The sequence below is a fragment of the Crocuta crocuta genome, unplaced genomic scaffold (assembly GCF_008692635.1).
Source record: "Crocuta crocuta isolate KB4526 unplaced genomic scaffold, BGI_CrCroc_1.0 scaffold118, whole genome shotgun sequence".
Lineage (NCBI taxonomy): Eukaryota > Metazoa > Chordata > Mammalia > Carnivora > Hyaenidae > Crocuta > Crocuta crocuta.
Window position 1 is genome coordinate 16,662,252 of NW_027551558.1, and position 20,434 is coordinate 16,682,685.

The 20,434-nt window shown below is 34.3% G+C and overlaps 1 protein-coding gene across 6 annotated transcripts in view; it reads right to left on the reverse strand.

The window, feature by feature from the left end:
* Positions 1–20,434, reverse strand: part of NRXN1 (neurexin 1) — a 1,134,059-nt gene that overhangs the window by 1,077,503 nt on the left and 36,122 nt on the right. Inside the window, exon 5 of one of the 6 annotated variants that reach the window (XM_077749166.1) lies at positions 7,081–7,095. The exons of the other annotated variants lie outside the window; for them this stretch is intronic. Within the exon in view, the coding sequence (XP_077605292.1) occupies positions 7,081–7,095 (15 nt within the window). The remainder of the gene's footprint in view (positions 1–7,080; positions 7,096–20,434) is intronic. 6 annotated transcript variants of the gene reach the window in all.

Here is a 20,434-nt window from a genome sequence, read left to right on the forward strand (position 1 = left end):
CAGTCTCTGTGCATCTTCTTTTCATTCCGGTATGTGATACAGTCAACAGAGTATCATCCACATTTCAAAATTTATAGAACTCCTGCAAGGATTCATTTTTTAATTGATATACTCAAGTGGCGATACCAATGTTTTTTTACTCATTTTTTCCACTATTCTTAAATGTCCTGTACACAGTCCACTCACTCAATCTGAACCATTTATCACTGAGAAAATGGAGGTGTCTTATCTTCTGACAACCAACTCTATCGGCCCACCTACCTCTGCACCCCATGCTCTCTACATTCCCTCCTGCTAGTGTGGGTAAATTTGTTTTTCATCTGCCAGAGGTCAAGGCTAACGTCTCAGGTAGTTATCTGGATCCCATCTTCTTACTCTGACTCAGTGATATTCTCTGAGAAGATAAAACTGTTCATTGGAATCACAAATTCTTCCTTTTTACTAGATCGTTCACATCAACATTCAGAAATAGAGTTTGTGTTCTCATCAAAAAGGAAAGAAGAAACTACCGTGAAGCCAAATCCCCTTAGCCCTGCCCAATTCTGCACTGCATATACACTCTGCTGAAATGCTCTTCTTCCTGAACTGCACAGGCTTTTACTTGCTTTCAATGATCACATTCTCATCGCAATCTTGCTAGACCACCCATTACAAGTCCTCACCCAGTCACTCATAGATACAGTTCTAATGTTCTTCAGAGCACATATCATTAATTAATATTATAGTAACTTATTGATTTTTCTACCCCAAAGATATGAGACCTAAAAGAGAAGAAATCTTACTACTTTTTTCCGCTTCTACATTTTCCCATTAGAAGAGGTTGACTTTAAATAATTATAAACTCTCTTAATGAATTTACTCAGCTATTATTTATGGCAGTAATTAATCAGTGGTTCTTAGCAGGTAGTAGTATCTTTCAGGAGAGAACTGTACTAGCAATAGACAGTTTTGAGCATAAAATACAGTATTATTTGGAAATTAACAAATGATTTACACATTTGAAGAAGTTGTTTCATGAGTGTCAGAAAACACTCAGAACGTAAAAGCATTTTTTTAATTTGTACATACATCTAACTTTAAGACTACTATGGCAAATCTTTATTTAATAATCATATATGGATCAAAGCTTAGTACTGAAAATTTGCAGCCCTATATTCAATATTATGAGGACATTATTCAATAAAATCCAGTCATCTGGCATCCCACATAGAAACCAATGAGATTCCTACAGACATTGGGGTTTCATGGCATAGAAAATCATATCAATACCAATAATAAAAATTAATTTTTGTGAAGATGAACAGTAAAAAGAACTCAGAAAATCTAAACATTTAAAGAACTCTATACAAAAAAAAATATTTTTAATTCCTACCTTGATTGTTAATAAATTACCATCAGAAAAAAATCATTAAGATCATTGAAGGAAAACAAATCATGAAATTGTGAAAGTTCACTATCTTGTTACAGATAGGAAAACAATGTAACTCAGGGTTGTCATATTTATATCAAGTTATGGGACTATCATTGCATAACATGCTATTAATCTTTGAATTTTATGCTATGAATATAGTGGAGCTCTTTTTGTAATTTTAAAAAGTTTTTAGTTGGGGTGCCTGGGTGGCTCAGTTGGTTGAGTATCTGACTTCGGCTCAGGTCATGATCTCAAAGCTTGTGGGTCTGAGCCCTGCATCAGGCTCTGTGCTGACTGCCAGCTCAGAGCCTGGAGCCTGCTTCAGATTCTTTATCTCCCACTCTCTCTGACCCTGCCCTGCTTACTCTCTCTCTCTCTTTCTCAGAAATAAATGAAAACATTAAAAAATTTTAAAAAATAAAAAGTTTTTAGTTAAATCCAGTTAACATACGGTATAATATAAGTTTCTGCTATACAATTTATTGATTCAACAGTAGAGCTCTTTTAATGATCTAAGCCATTCCAGGAGTCTAAAAAGAACAATTTAACCAAATTATCTGTTTCCAGAAAATGTTTCTTCTGAGCTTGCTTTTTTCACTATTAATAGTATTTCCTCCTAATACAGGATAAATTATTTAAAATCACAACTCTGGGGGAATGCTTTATTATACAATAAAAATTGATTATAAACCAAGACTAGTGTTGACAAAACAGGGTATACCTACAAATCTCAATTTTATATTATACTTGAAAAAACTAATTTTCTATTACTCATAAAGAAAAAAGAAAACTCCTGAAAAACAGCATTGACTGCTTTAAATCTCAGTTATCTGCCTCCAATGTTAATGCATAGTAGACAGCTACTAAATTATGGAATGAGTAAATGAATAACATAGCCATAATGCACGTTATCATCAACTGAATGAAATTCAAGGATTCAGATATCTAAGTTTTTAAAAATAATTATTTTATGGAGTGAATAATTTTTTTGAAAATCACTCCATTTTTCCTCTTTATATTTTTATAGACCTTCAAATTATCTGAGAGTTGTACCTTTCTGATCTAATTTCTCACCTTGTTTACACACATTTATACACACACACACACACACACACAAACACACTTAAGATAATGGGTCTAGAATCCTCATAATGATCTACATTGATGTTTTTCTCAGGGGCACCTGGGTGGCTCTGTCAGTTAAGCATCTGACTCTTGGTTTTGGTTCAGGTCGTGATCTCATCATTTGTGAGTTTGAGCCCTATGTTGGGCTCTGCACTAATAGTGCAAAGCCTGCTTGGAATTCTGTCTCTCAGTTCCTGCCCCTCCCCCACTTGTGTGTGTGTGCGCGCTCTCTCGGTCTCTCTCTCGCTCTCTCTCTCTCTCTCTCACTCTCTCCGGATAAACAAACATTTAAAAATAAAATATTTTCATTAAAAGTTCCTTCTCAAGATAGTAACTAACTAACTTTAGGATTACTAACTAATGGAAGAATTATGTTTGTCTTATTTAACTTATAATGATAGTGTTCCTGTCACCTGACCAGTTTGATAGAACAGACCCACCAATTGAAATTATGTGCCTTTTATTTTCCCAAAGAAAATACTGATATTCCCACTTCCATGTTTGGGGATTTCAGTAAGAGAGAAGATCTGCCAGAGACTCAAATATCCTCATTTATTTGTAAGCAACGTTTTCTAATAACTTATGCTGCTCATAATAATTTTTTGAAACAGATTTCTTAAAAGAATTCTTAAAAGGAATTCTGCAAGGAATTCTTAAAAAGGATTTTGTGAATAACCTAAATTGGAATTAAAATTTGTGTATATTTTTATGTGCTTCATTTGAAAAGAACAGTATTTTAAAAATTTCTCAAAATAGCTATGCTGCTGAACAAAGAAATAAGTGATTAATTAGATAAACTTGTCAATACCGTTGCTTTATGTTGGCCTGAAACATGCTTTATTGTGCTTTGGATCTACCTTTACACCATGGCCACCACCAATCTAAATGTCACCTTTGTGAAACTGGAAAATAAGTCACCTCCATAGAGACACAGAGCCTTGGAGGCAAGACTTGATGAGCTGACTACTACTTCATAGCTAAAATCATCCCCCATTTGCCTTTGCAACTAGATGTCCATCTGTAGTGCACAACCTGTGCAACTGCACATGGGAGCCTTGTCCTTTGGAGATTCACCTTCTTCCACATAGCAGTCCATACCAGGTGCTTTGGTGACGGTATCTTTTATGCATTATCTCCTTCAACTTTCAATTAGAATGTAACTAACCATAACCCCCTAACTCAGGGATCCTTAGCATAGATCTAACTATAAATTACACAAAGGTTAGGGATCTGATCCAAAGGCATTTCATCTAGAAGGTGGGTAACAACCCTAAAAGTAGCCAGGGATGTGGCACTCTGCAATAATAATTATCAGCTAAATTAATCAGACTGGCCCCCTCAAAAAGAGTGGCAAATATTCCAAGAGCAAATGTCCAAGGAGATGCAGAGATATACATGAGCCATCCTGCACAGTTCTCAAGATGAAAGCTGGTCTTGTAAAGGCTACTGGTTTTTTAATTGCAGTCCCTACTGCAATAGGGACTACTTACAAATACTTTATATTTGTCTTCAAGATAATTGAATTTAATCCCAGATAAAAACAACCACTAAGAACCCAATCCTTCTCACACTTGAAGAAAGTTATCATCTACTCTAGGAATATATTCTCTAAGGTCAACATTTCTTGTTTCTTCAATAACTAATCATATACCAGGATTCTATAGCTCCTGTAATATTTTGCCTGTTCGACTCTGAACAGTTCCTAGAGTTCCCATTAAAGACAATACTAAAAACAGACAGAACAGCATTCTGACCCAAAGTAGAGCTGAACCACCACCTCATTCAACATTTAAGTTCACTACTGAAGTACAATAATTTAAGTATAGAAGAATTTGCACTTAAGCCATGATTATAAACAATGGTACTGTTTTTGGTGATTTATAAGGCTTCTGAAGTTCTCCAAATATCCTAGGGGCATCATAAGAAACAATTATCTTTATTCATTTCTGAACAGGGAGAACATTTTGGTTTAACCAAATCTTTATTTACCACAGAAATTTTATAATGTTACCTTCATATTTTTTATCATTTATCTCAGTCACGATTTGTGGGTTGCAAGGGAAAAATATGTTGGGGCTTTCTAGTTATTCGTATGGAACATTATCATATATTAATTAAGCCCTGTATACTCAAAATGACAGCATGCAATGTGAGAGTAGAGAAAGAATAAACTAAGAGGTCCTTCCACTCATGAAATAATCCTTCTGGTGTAGAGAGATACTATCATTCATGAGATGATTTGCAGATTACAGAACCGTCTGAACAGTACCCTCCACTCAGAGTGATCCAGGTTATCTAAACCAAGAGTAGTGATGTCATGCAAAACTCCCTAACTGAAGATCACTCGACTATTCACACTGCCATTTTTACTCATCATGTGAATACAGTTTGACTATTTCAAAAAAAGTTGTGGTGAATAATAAGGACTTTTTGTACAAAATGCCAGACAAGGGACAGGAAATGAGCCTCTATTCCATATTATTCTCATTTTGACCATGATTCACTCACATCTATAAGATATATGCCTGACAGATCTTTAGGTTTGAAAGGCAAAAAAGAGAACAGTACCTGGGGATTGTGCTTTTCAAGCTTACACAGCAGGATATGAAGAAAAGAGGTCAGGGTTTGTGCTAAAGGAACTGCAAAGAATAACATATTTGTCAGAATATGAGACACAGCTATATTTAAGAAAAGTTGACCTAAAATTGCTGACCATCTTATTGTCTGATAGTGGAGCTTTTGCTTCACTCTAGGCACTCGGGCTTTTATTCTCATCACGCACATCCAAGAGTTCTTCCTTTTTGAACGAGTTGGCTGTTCACGTTTTTGGCATTTTCTAAATCAGTCCCTCCATGTCATCGCTGTGGAACTATTCTCCCCACCTCTCTGGTTTTTTTCCACCTAAGATCTAACCTCCATCCTAATACTGAATAAATCTATCATAAATGTAACTTTAAAAGAGGGTTTTCAAATTTTTAAAACTAAAACTCCTAATAAGAAAATAATTTGCATTATGAAAAATACACAGATGATCACGTAGAGACACACATATTTAATTCACAAAAAATTTTATCCTTTAGAGCTACAATGCATTCGTATTCTCCATTCATTTTCATTCTGTTTCATTATATCCAATTCCATACCACAAATACTAATCACAAGCCACTGAATTAATTCCATGATCCTCCAAAGTAGCAGTTCCTAAAACATGGTCTAGGGACCATGTGGTGTACCCAAGATGACTTCAGGAGATCCACGATGTCAACATTCTTTTCATAACTAAAGCATCATATGCCTAATTACTCTTATTCTCTAATGAGTGTATGACAGAATTTTCTAGAAACTACATGATATGAGGCTGTCATCACTCTGACAGCTAGTGGAAGATATGCTTATATATTTTTGTTTAACATTTTTATCAGCTTTAATTTATAGTACAATCAATAGCAATAAATATAACCATATAAACAAAGCTCTGTGGACTTCTCAATAATTTTTAAGAATTTAAAGGGATCATGAGGCACAAAGTTTGAGAACTGCTCATCCAAAGCAAGCTTCAGTTTGAAAATCACTGATTTAAGTTAAATCACTGCATGTACACACACACACACACACACACACACACACACTCACACACACACATTTCAACCCTCTATGGCCAGCCAAGCAAATGCAACCTGGAATCAAAGGTCTTCCACAACTTAGCCATGATTCTACTGTTCCCTTAAAACAATTCTCTATTCAACCAGAAATTCTAAGACCTCTAACCATACCTTGTTCACTTCTACCTTTGAGCTTATTCATATTCTGTTCCTAAAATATCTTTACACTTTTTTTAAATTTTCTGATGAGATAAATCCTATTTATGTGGAAATCTACAATTATTGGCTCGGCCCTATGTTGCTTCTTAAAACTCTTCAGGACTCCATGGATTTGTGTGGGAATGCATATGTGACCTAACTTTCCACAGACGTGGGGGATCCACACTATTAAACAGAGAGCTCCATCCCTTTGGAATAACGGTTACTGTAGGGTACAAATTACATGGGAAGGGCTATACAAGGAAGTATACAAGGAGCAGTATCAGTGCTAGGGGAAGAAGAGATCATGCTATTTTCTTATTTTCATGTTATTGCTCATTATCAGAAAAGCAATGAGACCCATTAGATTAAGCAATGGTTTAGGGCTGCTGTGGGAAGAACCTCATTTAATTACTAAAAACATTTTTTTTTTAACTGAGTTATTCCTTGACTAGAGAACTATGTATAATCTTGGCCCTTTGTTTGGCACTGCTCCTAAAGATGCCTGTATCGCCTTTATGTTCTGATAAAGGTGTTCTGAGAAAGTCTCCTAATGCGTCATAATTCTCTTTTAAGACACATTTTATTGGGGCACCTAGGTGGCTCAGTCGGTTAAGCATCCGACTTCAGCTCAGGTCATGATCCCAAGGCTCGTGGGTTTGAGCCCCGTGTCAGGCTCTGTGCTGACAGCTAGCTCAGAGTGTGGAGCCTATTTCATATTCTGTGTCTCCCTCTCTCTCTGACCCTCCCCTGCTCATGCTGTCTCTCTCTGTCTAAGAAATAAATAAAACATTTAAAAAAATTTTTAAAGATATATTTTATTATTTTACTTTGTGACTACTTGTTTTAGGTCTTCCTTTTGTCTTGCAAAATCAAAAGGTGCAATAAAGAGTCTGAATTTGCCTCTGTGTCTTAAGTAAATCATTTTGTGTTTTTGTTTTTGTTTGTTTTAAACTTTCTTAGAACTCTAGGGGGCTCTAATTTTTAATATGTGTTTGGAACCCATTCACTTGAATTTTTGTTTTTCCTTTAAGGATGACTGACAAGTTCAATGCTGGGTTATCTTAGCAGTTTTCTTACATTTCCTTAGAGTGCTGTGTCATGCACAACTTTTTTTTTCACTTGTGTTTTAGACATGTGTTTTTCACTTGTACTATCCCCCTGCTCAAATGTCATCCTTTTATTAAGAAGACATACAACTTACACACATGAAATGAAGAAAAATTCCATGTTTTAAAAATATAAAGTTGAAATCTCTTAATTAAAACTAGAAAAGCAACTTTTTCATATTCATGCTAATAGAAAAAATATAGTATTGGAGAAAATTCATACTAATACTGATACTCTTAAAGAAAAAAATGGAAATCAATCTCTATAGTGTCAGAAGGTCACAGTAATCAGGTAATGTGACCCTGTGTCAATTTCAGTAAGATGAAGACTTGAGTGTACCACAGTGTAATCAATTAAATCACATTCTGAATGGCCTGAGCAGGCTTTGCTACATATGCCTGAGATTCACAATTAAGACATAGCCTAGAAGAATTCAATGATTCCATTACCTCTTTGTAGAAATTAAAAAGGATGTTAATCAAAGGTCAAACATGACTTCTCATGTTGAATTTAATTGTTTAACAGGTCATTTGAAATTTTCAAGTCATAACCTAATATTCTTAGAATTAGCACTTTTTAATTAACCAAACAGCATAATAGAATTTACAAGGGTGAACAAAGCTTAGTTAGTGTCATAAATAGTAATTCATCCAACTCCGTATTTCTTGGTCCATTGATCCTAAGAGGATACCTCATTAACATTTAAAAATACTACAAATAAAAATAAAGGGAAAAAAAGGAGAGAGAGTATTTACAGCATGTTCATTATTTCATCTTGGTGTTTTGCAAATGTAATTATAGCCATATTTGGGGGTCAGAGATGACCATTTGGTTCAGTTTTCCATAACAAAAGAAAAATTCCTGTTTCATAAAACCATGCAAAGCATTTAATATCTATCTAGTCATATTTTATTATGAATATATTTTACACTATATATTAAAATAATATGTATAATTTTGCACATTATGTCTAAAATTTGCATTATATTTTTTTTTGTCAATCAGTTAAATTGTTTTTTTTTAATGTTTATTTACTTGAGAGAGTGGGTGCGCACATGCGCACAAGAAAGGGAGGGGCAGAGAGAGAGAGGAAGAGAACCGGAGCAGGCTCCATTCTCCATGCTCACAGCAGGAGGGCTCAATCTCATGAACCAAGAGATCATGACCTGAGGGGAAATCAAGAGTTGAACACTTAACTGAGCCACCCAGGTGCCTCTTAAACTGTTTTTCTTAAATATATGCCTGTATACAAAGACCACACACACCCCAGTAAAAAGGAACATAATCTCCATTTTTATATCTGCATGCAGGAAATGATATGGGTTTAGGTGAAATATGAGAAATAGTTAATGTTAATGCAAAATAATTTCTCAATGCATTCAAAATATTACACAGCTTGAAAGTAGTATGATCCTGTCCACACATTAAGTATATTCCTGCCCTTTTCTGACCTATTTTGCCAAACCTAAGAAAGGTTCCAGAATTTATCAAAGTTATTTCAACCCTCTTATCCTTATAAAAACCAAAGGCAATGCCCATGATTACACTACCTGAACTCACATCACTTTATAAATATGCTTCTTTTTTTAAAAAGTCCTATCATAAATTAGTTGAGCATATTTTGCCTTACTCAAAATAATGCTTAACAATGAGGCATTCCCTCTATTCTTATTTCTAAAATGTAAATAATTGCAGATTAAAACATAAATAAAACTAAGCACAGAGAGTGTCTCCTCTTGGGGTCATTCGAATGTGTACCACAGCATGTTGATGATTTTGCCAAACTAACCAGACCATTTTCTTGACTAAGAGTTGGCCATTACAAAGCAATAATATATCTTCTTAATGGTACCATACTGATCTATACACATTTAAATGTTTTTTAATGTTCCAAAATTATATGTTCATTCTAAAAAAATCAGAAAAAAATAGATACGGAAAAATATTACTTGTAATTTCACTCACCGAAAACAAATATTAACATTTTGGTATGCAATATATCCTTCTACAGAATATATAATGTAAGTCGATATGATATGTGCATATTGTGTATAGATTTGTTTTTAAACCAACAGACACTTTAAAATGTTATTCCATAACCTGTCCTATTCACTCGGTAGCATCACAAATATATTCTCATGGCAACAATATACATTTATATAATCTGTATCAGTGTTTTTAATGTCTGCACAATATGCTATTAGTGGCTACAGGAATTCAGCTAAAAATTTCTCACTGGACATCTAGTTTCTTTCCTTTCTAACTTCTGGGATTGAGCTGGGATGAATATTTGACTACTATAATGTCTATATACTTAGGACTGTTTTTGAGTACAGGTTATCAAAATATATCCGTTGCATGAATGACTGGATGGATGAACACAGTAATAAGTGAGGACTTCAAAAATATCAACTTAAGAAGCATGTCTAGTTGACATTCTGATTTTCACTCAAGTTACCTCATACACTGTTGTCCTTTCTCCCTTTGAATTCTGATAAAAAGAAAACATCATATGATAAAAAGAAAACTGTTAAATGACTTTCATCCCTGGATCTTTCCTTAACATGTATGATTTTGTGGGATTACCGATAATACTCTGTTTAAAATTATATATGCAACTGATATTCCGATAGTGGAGAAAAAATTACTGTTTTTAAAAACATTATAATTTTCCATATTTTTGTCCCACAGAGAGTATCTAAAGTTATATGGAAAAATATTTTTCAGCACATTTCATAGATCCCATACTCCTCTCTAAAGTTTTCCAAACTTGACTTAATAAGTATCTCCTGAAAATTTATGCCTACCATTATGCTAGTCATTATGTGGAATATTAAAAACTTTACTATAGCCAAAACTATACAACCCTACATGACCATCAGTATTTTATTGATGCCTTCCCCAAATAATACCAGATATCCTTTCCATTATAAGAAGAGTCTTATGTAGTTTATTCTCCAACTGATATAAATGCATGGGATATTTACACAGCTGGAAGGAAGACAGGACTTCTCACCAAAAGAAGATGTGACAATTCCACTCGTATTCTCAGCACAGTATCCTGTTTGTTTAACAAACACCTTGGAAACTGTCCAATTTTCAGGACTTCTCATCTTGGGATAGTAGCCAGTTATTCACAATGAAACCACAACAAGAGGGCAGATGTATAACATTTAAGAATAAGACTTACTTTTCTTTTGATTGCTTTACCATGATAGTGGGGCAAATAATTTATGTTATATATTAAATTATAAATTATTTCATAGACAGACAAAATTTACAAATGTTCATCTGAACTTAAAAATTATATACCTTCTGGGGTTCCTGGATGGCTCAGTTAGTTAAATGACTTTAGGTCAAGGTCTCACAGCTCTTGAATTTGAGTCCCACATAGGGTTTTCTGCTGTCAGCATGGAGCCTGTTTGGGATCCTCTGCCTGCCTCTCTCTCTCAGTCTCTCTCTCTCTCTCTCTCCCCCCCCACCCCCTCTCTGCCCTTCCCCCTCTCTTGTTCTCTTTCTCTCTCTCTCTCAAAAATAAACATTAAAAAAAAGTATATACCTTCTATGCACAAAATTATGGACCAAGTCACACAGGCTAACTCCATATTTGGCTACATCTGGTAGTAAATCTTACTCAATCCTTAAAATCTCATGGATTTTCACTGAGTACACTACACAAGCGCTCACAAGGAAGGACACTATTTAGGCCATGAGAAGCTACTCGGTAAACAATGTCATCCCGGACTTGAATTATTCTATATTTTCTATGTATCACTTCTTCATCAACCTTAAGTATATTTATTTTCCTGAAAAGGGGGATAAAGCATAAACACTGGTTTCAAACATCTGCTTGTCCTGATTTTAACAAAAACTTGTCCCATGACTAGAAGCCAAATATTTTAAGCAATCCGTTTGTCCTCTGTAAATAAATAATACAGTAAAATTGCTAAATGTAATTGGAAAAATATTAGTAGCCCACAACACAAACAAGCCAAAACTCTACTATAAGCTAGTTGTGCATATTATCTTCTTTGTTTTTCTATTGTTCACATGGTTTTACTATAGTTGAGTGAAATTCTGAAATGCTGCTTTCTATAATCTGTAGAAGAGCTTTGATCTTTACTTTTCATCTTCTGAATAAGTGACAAATATTAACTGATTAGGAATTGTGCTGGTAATTATGATGGTAATGAGCATCATTGTGAGATGCTACTCATTTAATAAAACCAACTTTTATTATGAAGCAAACTTAGAAGATAGGAGTAAATAAATGCATGAAAGAAAGGAGGGATTTTTAATTCAAACAAGAAAATCCACAGATGGTAATATACTATGTTAAATATCACAATAATAGAGCACAATAAAATTGCTACATGTGAAAGTATCAATTACTAAAACTATCCCCTAAAGCATTTCCTTGCATTTGGCTACAAATGTATTTATTTTAACATAGACTGCACTTTCTGTACATTTTTTCCTACAGGTCTTTATGCAGAAAGATTACCTGTGGTAGAAGAATTTCTATATAAATCTCAATGTTTCCTGCTCTCCTATTTAACAGATTTCCCTAAATACTTGTTACTTCTTCTAAGTACAGAGGCATGGTATGGCATTAAAATGCAATGTATGCAGCACCAACTTATATTTCAAACAGTGATTACAGAAATATTTTACGTGATCATCTAATGTAAAGTCTAAACCATTCTCTAGAGGCAGGGAACACCAGAAAGGCAAACCAGATTCTGAAATGCTTATTTTCCTATATTGTAAGAAACCTACCCAATTTCTTCATTGTGTAAGTCTCTTTAGTCATGTGTATTATCTGTTAATAGTGTTTTTTAAATTATGGGTTATATTTTTGTCATTTATCCATTGACCATGAACTGATTCAAATTCCTAACCAAAGGAACAGCCTGCAAATAAATCCATGAGTTGAAATGAATGCCTTTTCCAGATTTTGGCTCAGAAATTAGAAAAGGAAGCAACCCTCATCAAAAAAAAGGGGGGGGGATTCTACAGTTGAGTATGGTTTTTCTCCTAGTAACAGGAATTTTTTAAGTCCAGAGCTTAATAATTATTTAGATAAAGAATGAGTGTCTGTGGATGTGTGTGTGTATGTGTGTGTGTATGTGTGTGAATGTGTGTGTGTGTGAGATCTACAGACATGAATAGTGGATTAAAGATTTTTAACAATGGTTCAATGATATTAATAGGAATAAATTCAGATACATTTTTAAAGGAGAGAATAAAAGGGGCCATGAAAATAATTGGCATGCACTCTTTAAATCCTAGAACCCCAAAAGACATGTAAGCACCCATCATTCATCTTGACAAGTTATAGAGTCAACTTCAATTTCATCCTGGATGAAGGGGTAAACTATAAGACACACACAAACAAACAAGGGGCACCTGGGTAACTCAGCTGGTCAAGTGTCTAACCTCAGCTCAGGTCATTATCTCATGGTTTGTGGGTTGAAACCCCACATTGGGCTCTGTGCTGACAGCTCAGAGCCTGAAGCCTGTTTCAGATTCTGTGTGTGTGTCACTCCCTGTCTCTGCCCCTCCTCTGCTCTCTCTCTTTCTGTCTCTCTCTCTCTCAAAAATAAGTAAACATTAAAAAAAGAAACAAAAGCCTTGAAATACGTATTAAACAGGCAAAAAGCCATGGAAAAAAATAAAATCATATACATTTTTTCTTATAATTTAGCCTGCCAACTTCCAAGTTGGTAGTTCAACTGTTTTCTAACAATGATTAGCTTAAAGCTATTTCTTTATAGTGATATTTTTCAATTGCCAAAAACAAACAAACAAAAAATCTGAAGGACAAATCAACTCTATTTATAAGGCTCCAAGAATAAATTACTTTAGACAACTCTGCTATTAGTAGTTTTGTTAATGAAAAACCTATTTTAAAGGAGCAATTCATACACTGAAACCATTCTGTTTTTGCAACTCACCAATAGTTAATTTGGAGTTCACTGGATCCCTACTCTGAATATAAGCTAAGAATGATTCTAACCTGCCATCAAAAAAGCTTTGATGTTGCTAATACTAAGATGGCGTATTACATTTATAAAGTGCTTCATCAATAACAGTCAATGAGTAATTATCAAATTTTACCTGAACTTCACCTTTCCAGAAACAAGTAGGAGCATTCTTAAACCCAAAGGCATCAAGATTGGTCATTCAGCATGTCATCTGATTTTTCCCTTTCACACTCAAACTTATAAAACTTGCTTTTTGACTAGACTGATGTTGAAACTAGAAAAATATAAACATAAATTTGTCAATGCTTTTAATATCAACTTGATCACTTTAATATGCACATATTATTTAAGCCATCCACCAATAATATGATGCAAATTCAAAATTCTCATCATACTTTCTCATTTTGCCTAATGAATTTGGTCTTTTATGGTTTGTAAACATAATCTTCTGAAGCTTTCTGAGAGTTATCAACTGTTTGTATTTTTCTCTAACTTATTCACACATTTTTTCATTCATTTTTTTCTCCTTTAACCAATGATCTGTTGATCAGAGAGTTTTATATGTAAGTCTTTATATTCACTAAATTAGGAAAGTCATCTTTTCCAATCCAAATTCACTCCAAATCTGTTAGATCAGAAGTTCACACTCCCAAATCACAGAACATTTCCTGATTATTAGTCTAGATAGAGTATGATATCTTGGTTTCTGCTTTTGGCCACTTAATTAAGTCCAATTAAATGTTCTTAAATTAATGTCTCTAAGATTTCCTCCCCAGAGAGGGAAGATGGAAGCTACTTTTTATATTGAGAGATGTGAGAAATACCTATCACTTTTTCCTAAAGAGAAACTTCTTTCTTTTTCCAGGGCCACTATGGGGTGCTTCTCAAACTCAGAGTTTCTTTCCTGTTTCAAGGAACACTTCAATGATCATTTTCTGTGGGTGTCTAACAAAAAGTATGGTGCCCATGGTACTTGGGGTACCCAGTAGCTTGTCTTAGCTTTTGCTTATAATGATAACCTACTGGCATTTGTATTTCCTAATGTTCTAGGGACCTCCTCAGAGGATAATAAACAAATTATTAATATCTGTTGATCCTCTAAAGGGAAGGCTCCCCATTTATTTGCCTATATATAAAATTCAGGCACTTTCCCTTATAGAAATAACTATGAAAATTCCAAAACATGGAAAATGTAAGTATATGTATATACAATAAGAATCTGTCCATTTAAATGGAATATAATGTCTCCTTTTATCTGCTAGAAAGGATCTTGTTCATGAACATAAATTTTATGATGGGATACCTGGCTGGCTCAGTCTGTCAAGCATATGACTTTTGATTTGTGATCATGTCATGATCACACAGTTGTGAGATGGAGTCCTGCATCAGGCTCCGTGCTGAGCATGGAACCTGCTTGAGATTTTCTCTCTCCCTCCCTACCTTTCCCCTGACTCCTGTCAAAATGAATAAACTTAAAAAAAATGTTTATGATGACTTCCATGCTCCCTTTTAATTATTACACAAATATCTTAAAACCAATGGATATATCTCTTCTACATAAAACTCCCTATATAGTTCAGTGGATCGACATTATCTAGTTACTAACAAAGCTGGAACAAAGTCTGAAAAATCTCTATTTGTTTAAAGAACTATTTCCAAACTTCAACTCTGAAGATCAGGATAGAAACAAAAAAAAAAACATAAACTCTGAATGTTCTTTTTAAAAACTATAGTTAGAAATAAATTATAAATTGGGCAAAGATAATCAACACTGACAGACTGCTGACAGGTGAAACTATTTACCAGTTTTATAATGACAGTTCATCTTAATACATCTGAAAAATATAAAATGAGCTATATTCATTATGAAAAGGCTTTGATTACAATGACAGGTGTGCAGAAACATAGTCATGGCTACCATTCATGAATAAAGTTTTATGGAACCACTATCCTGGCCTTCACCGCATCAAAGACCCTTCTATTCAAACTGACCTATTAACATGTAGGGATTAATGGAAATCCCTAGTAAAGATTAATAGATTAATAGATCCCCAATAGGAAATGGTCACTAGAGAAGTGCAAAAAGAGCCACAGTTGAGGGTCTTCTCTATAATCCTGTCTAGAACTGATTTTGCATGACCCTACAGCTAAGAACCAGTCTTAAATGTTTAAAGACTAATAAAACAAAGAAGGATATGCAACATAGAATGCACATGGCCAAAAATGCCTACAGTATTCATTACCTGACTCTTTACAGAAAAAGAAAAAGTGCCACTTTTTACTAGTCTATGGTACATACACTTGCCTATTATATTTGCCTACTACATACAATGTCTTAAATTCCTAGAAAAAAAAGGCATATAAAGAGAAACAATCTTGATTTTTCCTGCTGAGTCATAGGCTGAAGGCTCTAACTGGGACAAGAAAGAATGGCTATTTCTAAATTATATATTTTTTAAGTTCCCACCAAATGTGAACGTATGTGTTAGAAGTTAAAAGTAAATGGGCTTGCATCTTTAACATTGATAAAGGCAATACAGTGTGCTCTTATTTTAACCAAAATGTACTTGGGTACAAGGACATTTCTTTAGTGAATATCAACAAATTAACTGAATAGCATTAAGAGAAATTAAAAAGATAGGGGTGCCTGGATGGCTTAGTCAGTTAAGCTTATGACTCCTGATTTCAGCTTAGGTCATGATGTCATGGTTCATTAGATCAAGCCCCACATCGGGCCCTGCACTCATAGTACGGGGCCTGCTTGGGATTCCCCCTCTCACTCCCTCTCTTTCTCTGCCCCCTGCTTCTCTCAAAATAATTAAATATTTTTTAAAAAGAGTATTTAAAAAGATAAACAGCTTAAGAGGTAATGCGATTATACTACATCTCAGATTTAATTTATATCTCAATAAAATCTATTCCCTTTATACTTAATAGACTTAAGAATTCCTTAGTTATATAATATTATGTTATAATATATTAATTATGATACAAAATTTGGTTATATACAGTTACCAGGAGATTTGACTGAGATTGCAGATTTAACACCTGTCTATTTTCTTTTCTGTTCCAGATTCATGAAATGACAGAAAATATCCTTTTAAAAGACCCAAAAGAGTACCAGAATATAAAAGAGAGAGGCAGCAACAGATGACAGATTTTGAGGGCTACCTTAAAAATAGAAAACAGAACAAAACTGAATTAAGTAAATACAGAGATTACCACAGACTAAAATACACATGGTGCAAAACATTATAAAACTGGGAGTGAAGGAAGCTCCAACTAGGAAGTGCATTTCAGGCACCTCAGCCAAGAGTCCCTCTATTCTTCCTGTCTTATGTTATGGAAGAAAGAGCACTGCACAGCAATGAATTTGCTTCTAGACAAGGCAGTAAATGTCCTCACTGAGGATGTGCATGTAGGGATACTGGCTACTTGTCTTAAAGACAAGCTACTAATACACCTGGTCCTGTAATAGCAACAACTCCTTTTCCAGCTCCTTCTCTTCCTCCTCCTCCTCCACAACCACCGCTTTCACTACATCATCATCTTTAACAATATTTATTGAGCTTACCACATTTTAGGTATTGCACTAACTATATGTGTGTCCTCTTACTAAATCCTTAACTTCATCAGGTAGATATGATGATATGACAGGATATGATATAATAAATGAAAAAATGATATATGATGATAATAATAAGTGAAAAAAAACTGAGAAAGGAGTTACACAACTTTTCCATGGTTATAGCTATTAAGTTGTGAACGTGAGTTCAAACCCAGGTCTATCTGGCTCCAAGACTCAATTCCTTAACCAGTAGAGCTTACTGCTTTTCTAAATACTCAACATATAGACTATTAGTATCACCAATATCTGCAAGAGGCATTTTCAAACACAAGGATAAACAGAAAACTAAACAGCACTAGATATTTGAAGAATATCAACATTATGAAAGAGAGGTACCAATCTCACTAAAAGAAGAATTTACAGTGGAGAAAATAGAAGATATAAAAACAAATATAATAAATATAAGTATAAATTTGAAGAAACAAAAGAAATCTTTCTCAGAATTCCAAAAGTAGAAATCTTAGAAAATAAGTATATGACTTTTGAAATAAAAACTATAGCAAAAGACTGTACACAGCTACAACTCAAATTACTAAACTGGAAGACTGAGCTGAGGAGGACTTCCAGAAAACAATGCAAAATATCAAATAGGTGGAATGAATAAATGGAGAAAACTTTAACAGACATGGAGATTAGTTAACCAAGTTCTCAGATTCATCTAATTAAATTTCCAGGTAGAATAGACAGAATACATATAGCAAAATAAATCTCCCCAAAATGAGGACACATGTTTGATTTAGAGGTTCATCCAATGATGGCAAACATAAAATACTCATACTTGGATATCTTGATAAATTTTGAGAACATTTATAAGGAACAGAAGAATATGTTTTTATTTTGAAGCTTTCTGATGAAAATCCAAGAAGCTTCCAGAGAAAAAGAATAACAATTACCCATGTTAGAAGGAAAAATCAACCTTCTCATTTTCAGCCCTGGTTAGCAGAAAACTATGGAGAGATGGCCTGAAATGTCTAACTTTGAATCTAGAATCTTGTACTTAGGCAAAATTCAAAATACATTTTTTTTTTACATCTGCAAGCATTCAGAAGTTTTCATATCAAACCTACTCTGAAAGAATTAATTGAGGTTCTGCTCCAGTAATGGAAAAAAAAATCCAAGGAAGAGAAAAATATGGAATACAAGGTAGTGCAAGAAAAAAGGGAGTTAAATGTAAAAAAGCAAAAAGAAAATTTTAGCAGAAAATACTAAAGAATTGGGATATAGGAGGCTGTGCTAAGCAAGAGATACAATTCAAAGCCATAAAGACAAATATTGAAGTATTTGTTGATATGTAAACTCATTTCTAAGGTTAGAAAAGACAACAGAAAGTTTAAAAAGCCAATGTGAAGCCTGGGAAACATAGATGCTCCCAATATTGTGGACAAAATATCAATATCCAGAATATATAGAATATGTTACAACTCCAAAAGAAAAATTAGCAAAGATACAAACAAAAATTACTGGAGAAAAGAGTAAATAAAAATGGCCAATATAAATGTAAAGAGGAGGGCTACCTCACCAGTGAGTAGGGAAATAGAAATTAAAATAGCACACTTTTCTCTTCATCAGATTGAGACAAGCAAAACATGACGATATTTTGTCTTGGTGAGGTGCTGTAAACAAAACCTTTAATACTGTTAATGTAATAATAAATTGGGAGAATCTCCACCAGAGCTATCTGGTAGTTGTTGTAATCTGGTACTTGATGTAAATATGCATCCTTGTGTGACTGAAATATGAACAAATAGTTCTTCATATGATGATTATTATCACATAAACAATTTACAAGCAAAATTATAAGAACTTCCTATTTAAGTTAGTACATTCATCAGCATACAAAGGATTAAAAGAATTCCACCCCACAAATCTATGTGGCTTTTAAGGCATGGTCCCCATTTTTTCATTCCAAATATTCTTTCCCCTATACATGGACTCAATCTCAGGTTAATATATTACTTGTGAAATGTGTGTTCTTTTGCCCCCATTGTCAAGTGGAATTTGTGGTAACATATTTTGGTGTTGCTGTTTTTGTTTTAATGTTTATTTATTTTTGAGAGTGAAACAGAAAGACAAAGCAGGGAAGGGGCAGAGAGAGAGAGAGAAACACAGGCTATGAAGCAGAGTCCAGGCTTTGAGCTGTCAGCACAGAGCTTAACACGGGGCTTGAACTCACGCTGTGAGATCATGACCTGAGCTGAAGTCGGACGCCCAACCCACTGAGCCACCCAGGTGGTAACATATTTTGAACAATCGATGCTTTCAGAAGATCCTGTTACAAACTTAGAACAAAATAATGAACAAGTAGATTATCCCATTTGAGCCTATCATATGTATATTTTAGGAAACATGCAACATAACTAGGGAAAGACCCCAAAGTCCAGTTTTCATGACCACTGAAGTATCTTCCTACTCTACATTCAATTTGTATGAATACACTTAAGGTAGCTTCTGAGAGAGAATGCATATGTCCTGAGTTATTTTGGAACATCTGCTGTTGGCTTTGTTGGAAGAGCTTATCAATGAATCAATAAAAATTTAGAATCTGGGCATTTCTTTGGGGATTAATGGCTAGCTAAGTAGAGCTATTCAAGCCAAACACCATTAAACCCAATTGGTCCCTGTCTAGTTTGTGGGAGCTGCAGAAAAGGAGCACTACAAAATACAGACTTACTTTTTTAGACTTCACTCCAATGCTTCCTTAGCAAGTATCCTTTGTAAGCAATCAAAAAGGATTTATTTTAGAGGCCAACATCTCAATATTCTATTCAATTCAGAAAATCTATACATCTAAACCTGGATACCTACTACTAAAATCTTCACATGTTACTCAAGTCTATCCAGGGAATTGAGATAGTTCTGATGCAGCAGTGATGTATAGGATATGGATTCTTCTGTAAGGGTCAGTCATACCTCTAATATTCAGCTGATAGATACAAGCCGCATGAGTGCCATCTATTCCTTATACATAACTTGCAACATTGATGAATGTTCTAGCAGCATACCTAAATCAGCCTAATTCCTCATTCCTCTCTTTTTTATGGCATTGGTTTCCATTTAATAACTTATCTGGTAAAGTACCCAGATTGAAAGGATACAGATTTCTTTTCACAGAAACTATTTGTATTTATTTTCTACCCAAAGAAACAATACGGTTTCATGGCTTTCATTACTGTGACAAAGTGGACCACCAAAAATGCCAAGTCAAAAGGTACTTACCAAAGAGAAGATTCTCTGGAAAATGAGTGTCACTGTATACTAGCTTTACACCAAACCGAGAGAGAAGGTGAACTCCATATCCCCTCCCCTGTTTAATTCTGTATTATTCGTATGGTCTATAAACCAATACAGCCATGGCAGGTATTGAGATATAATT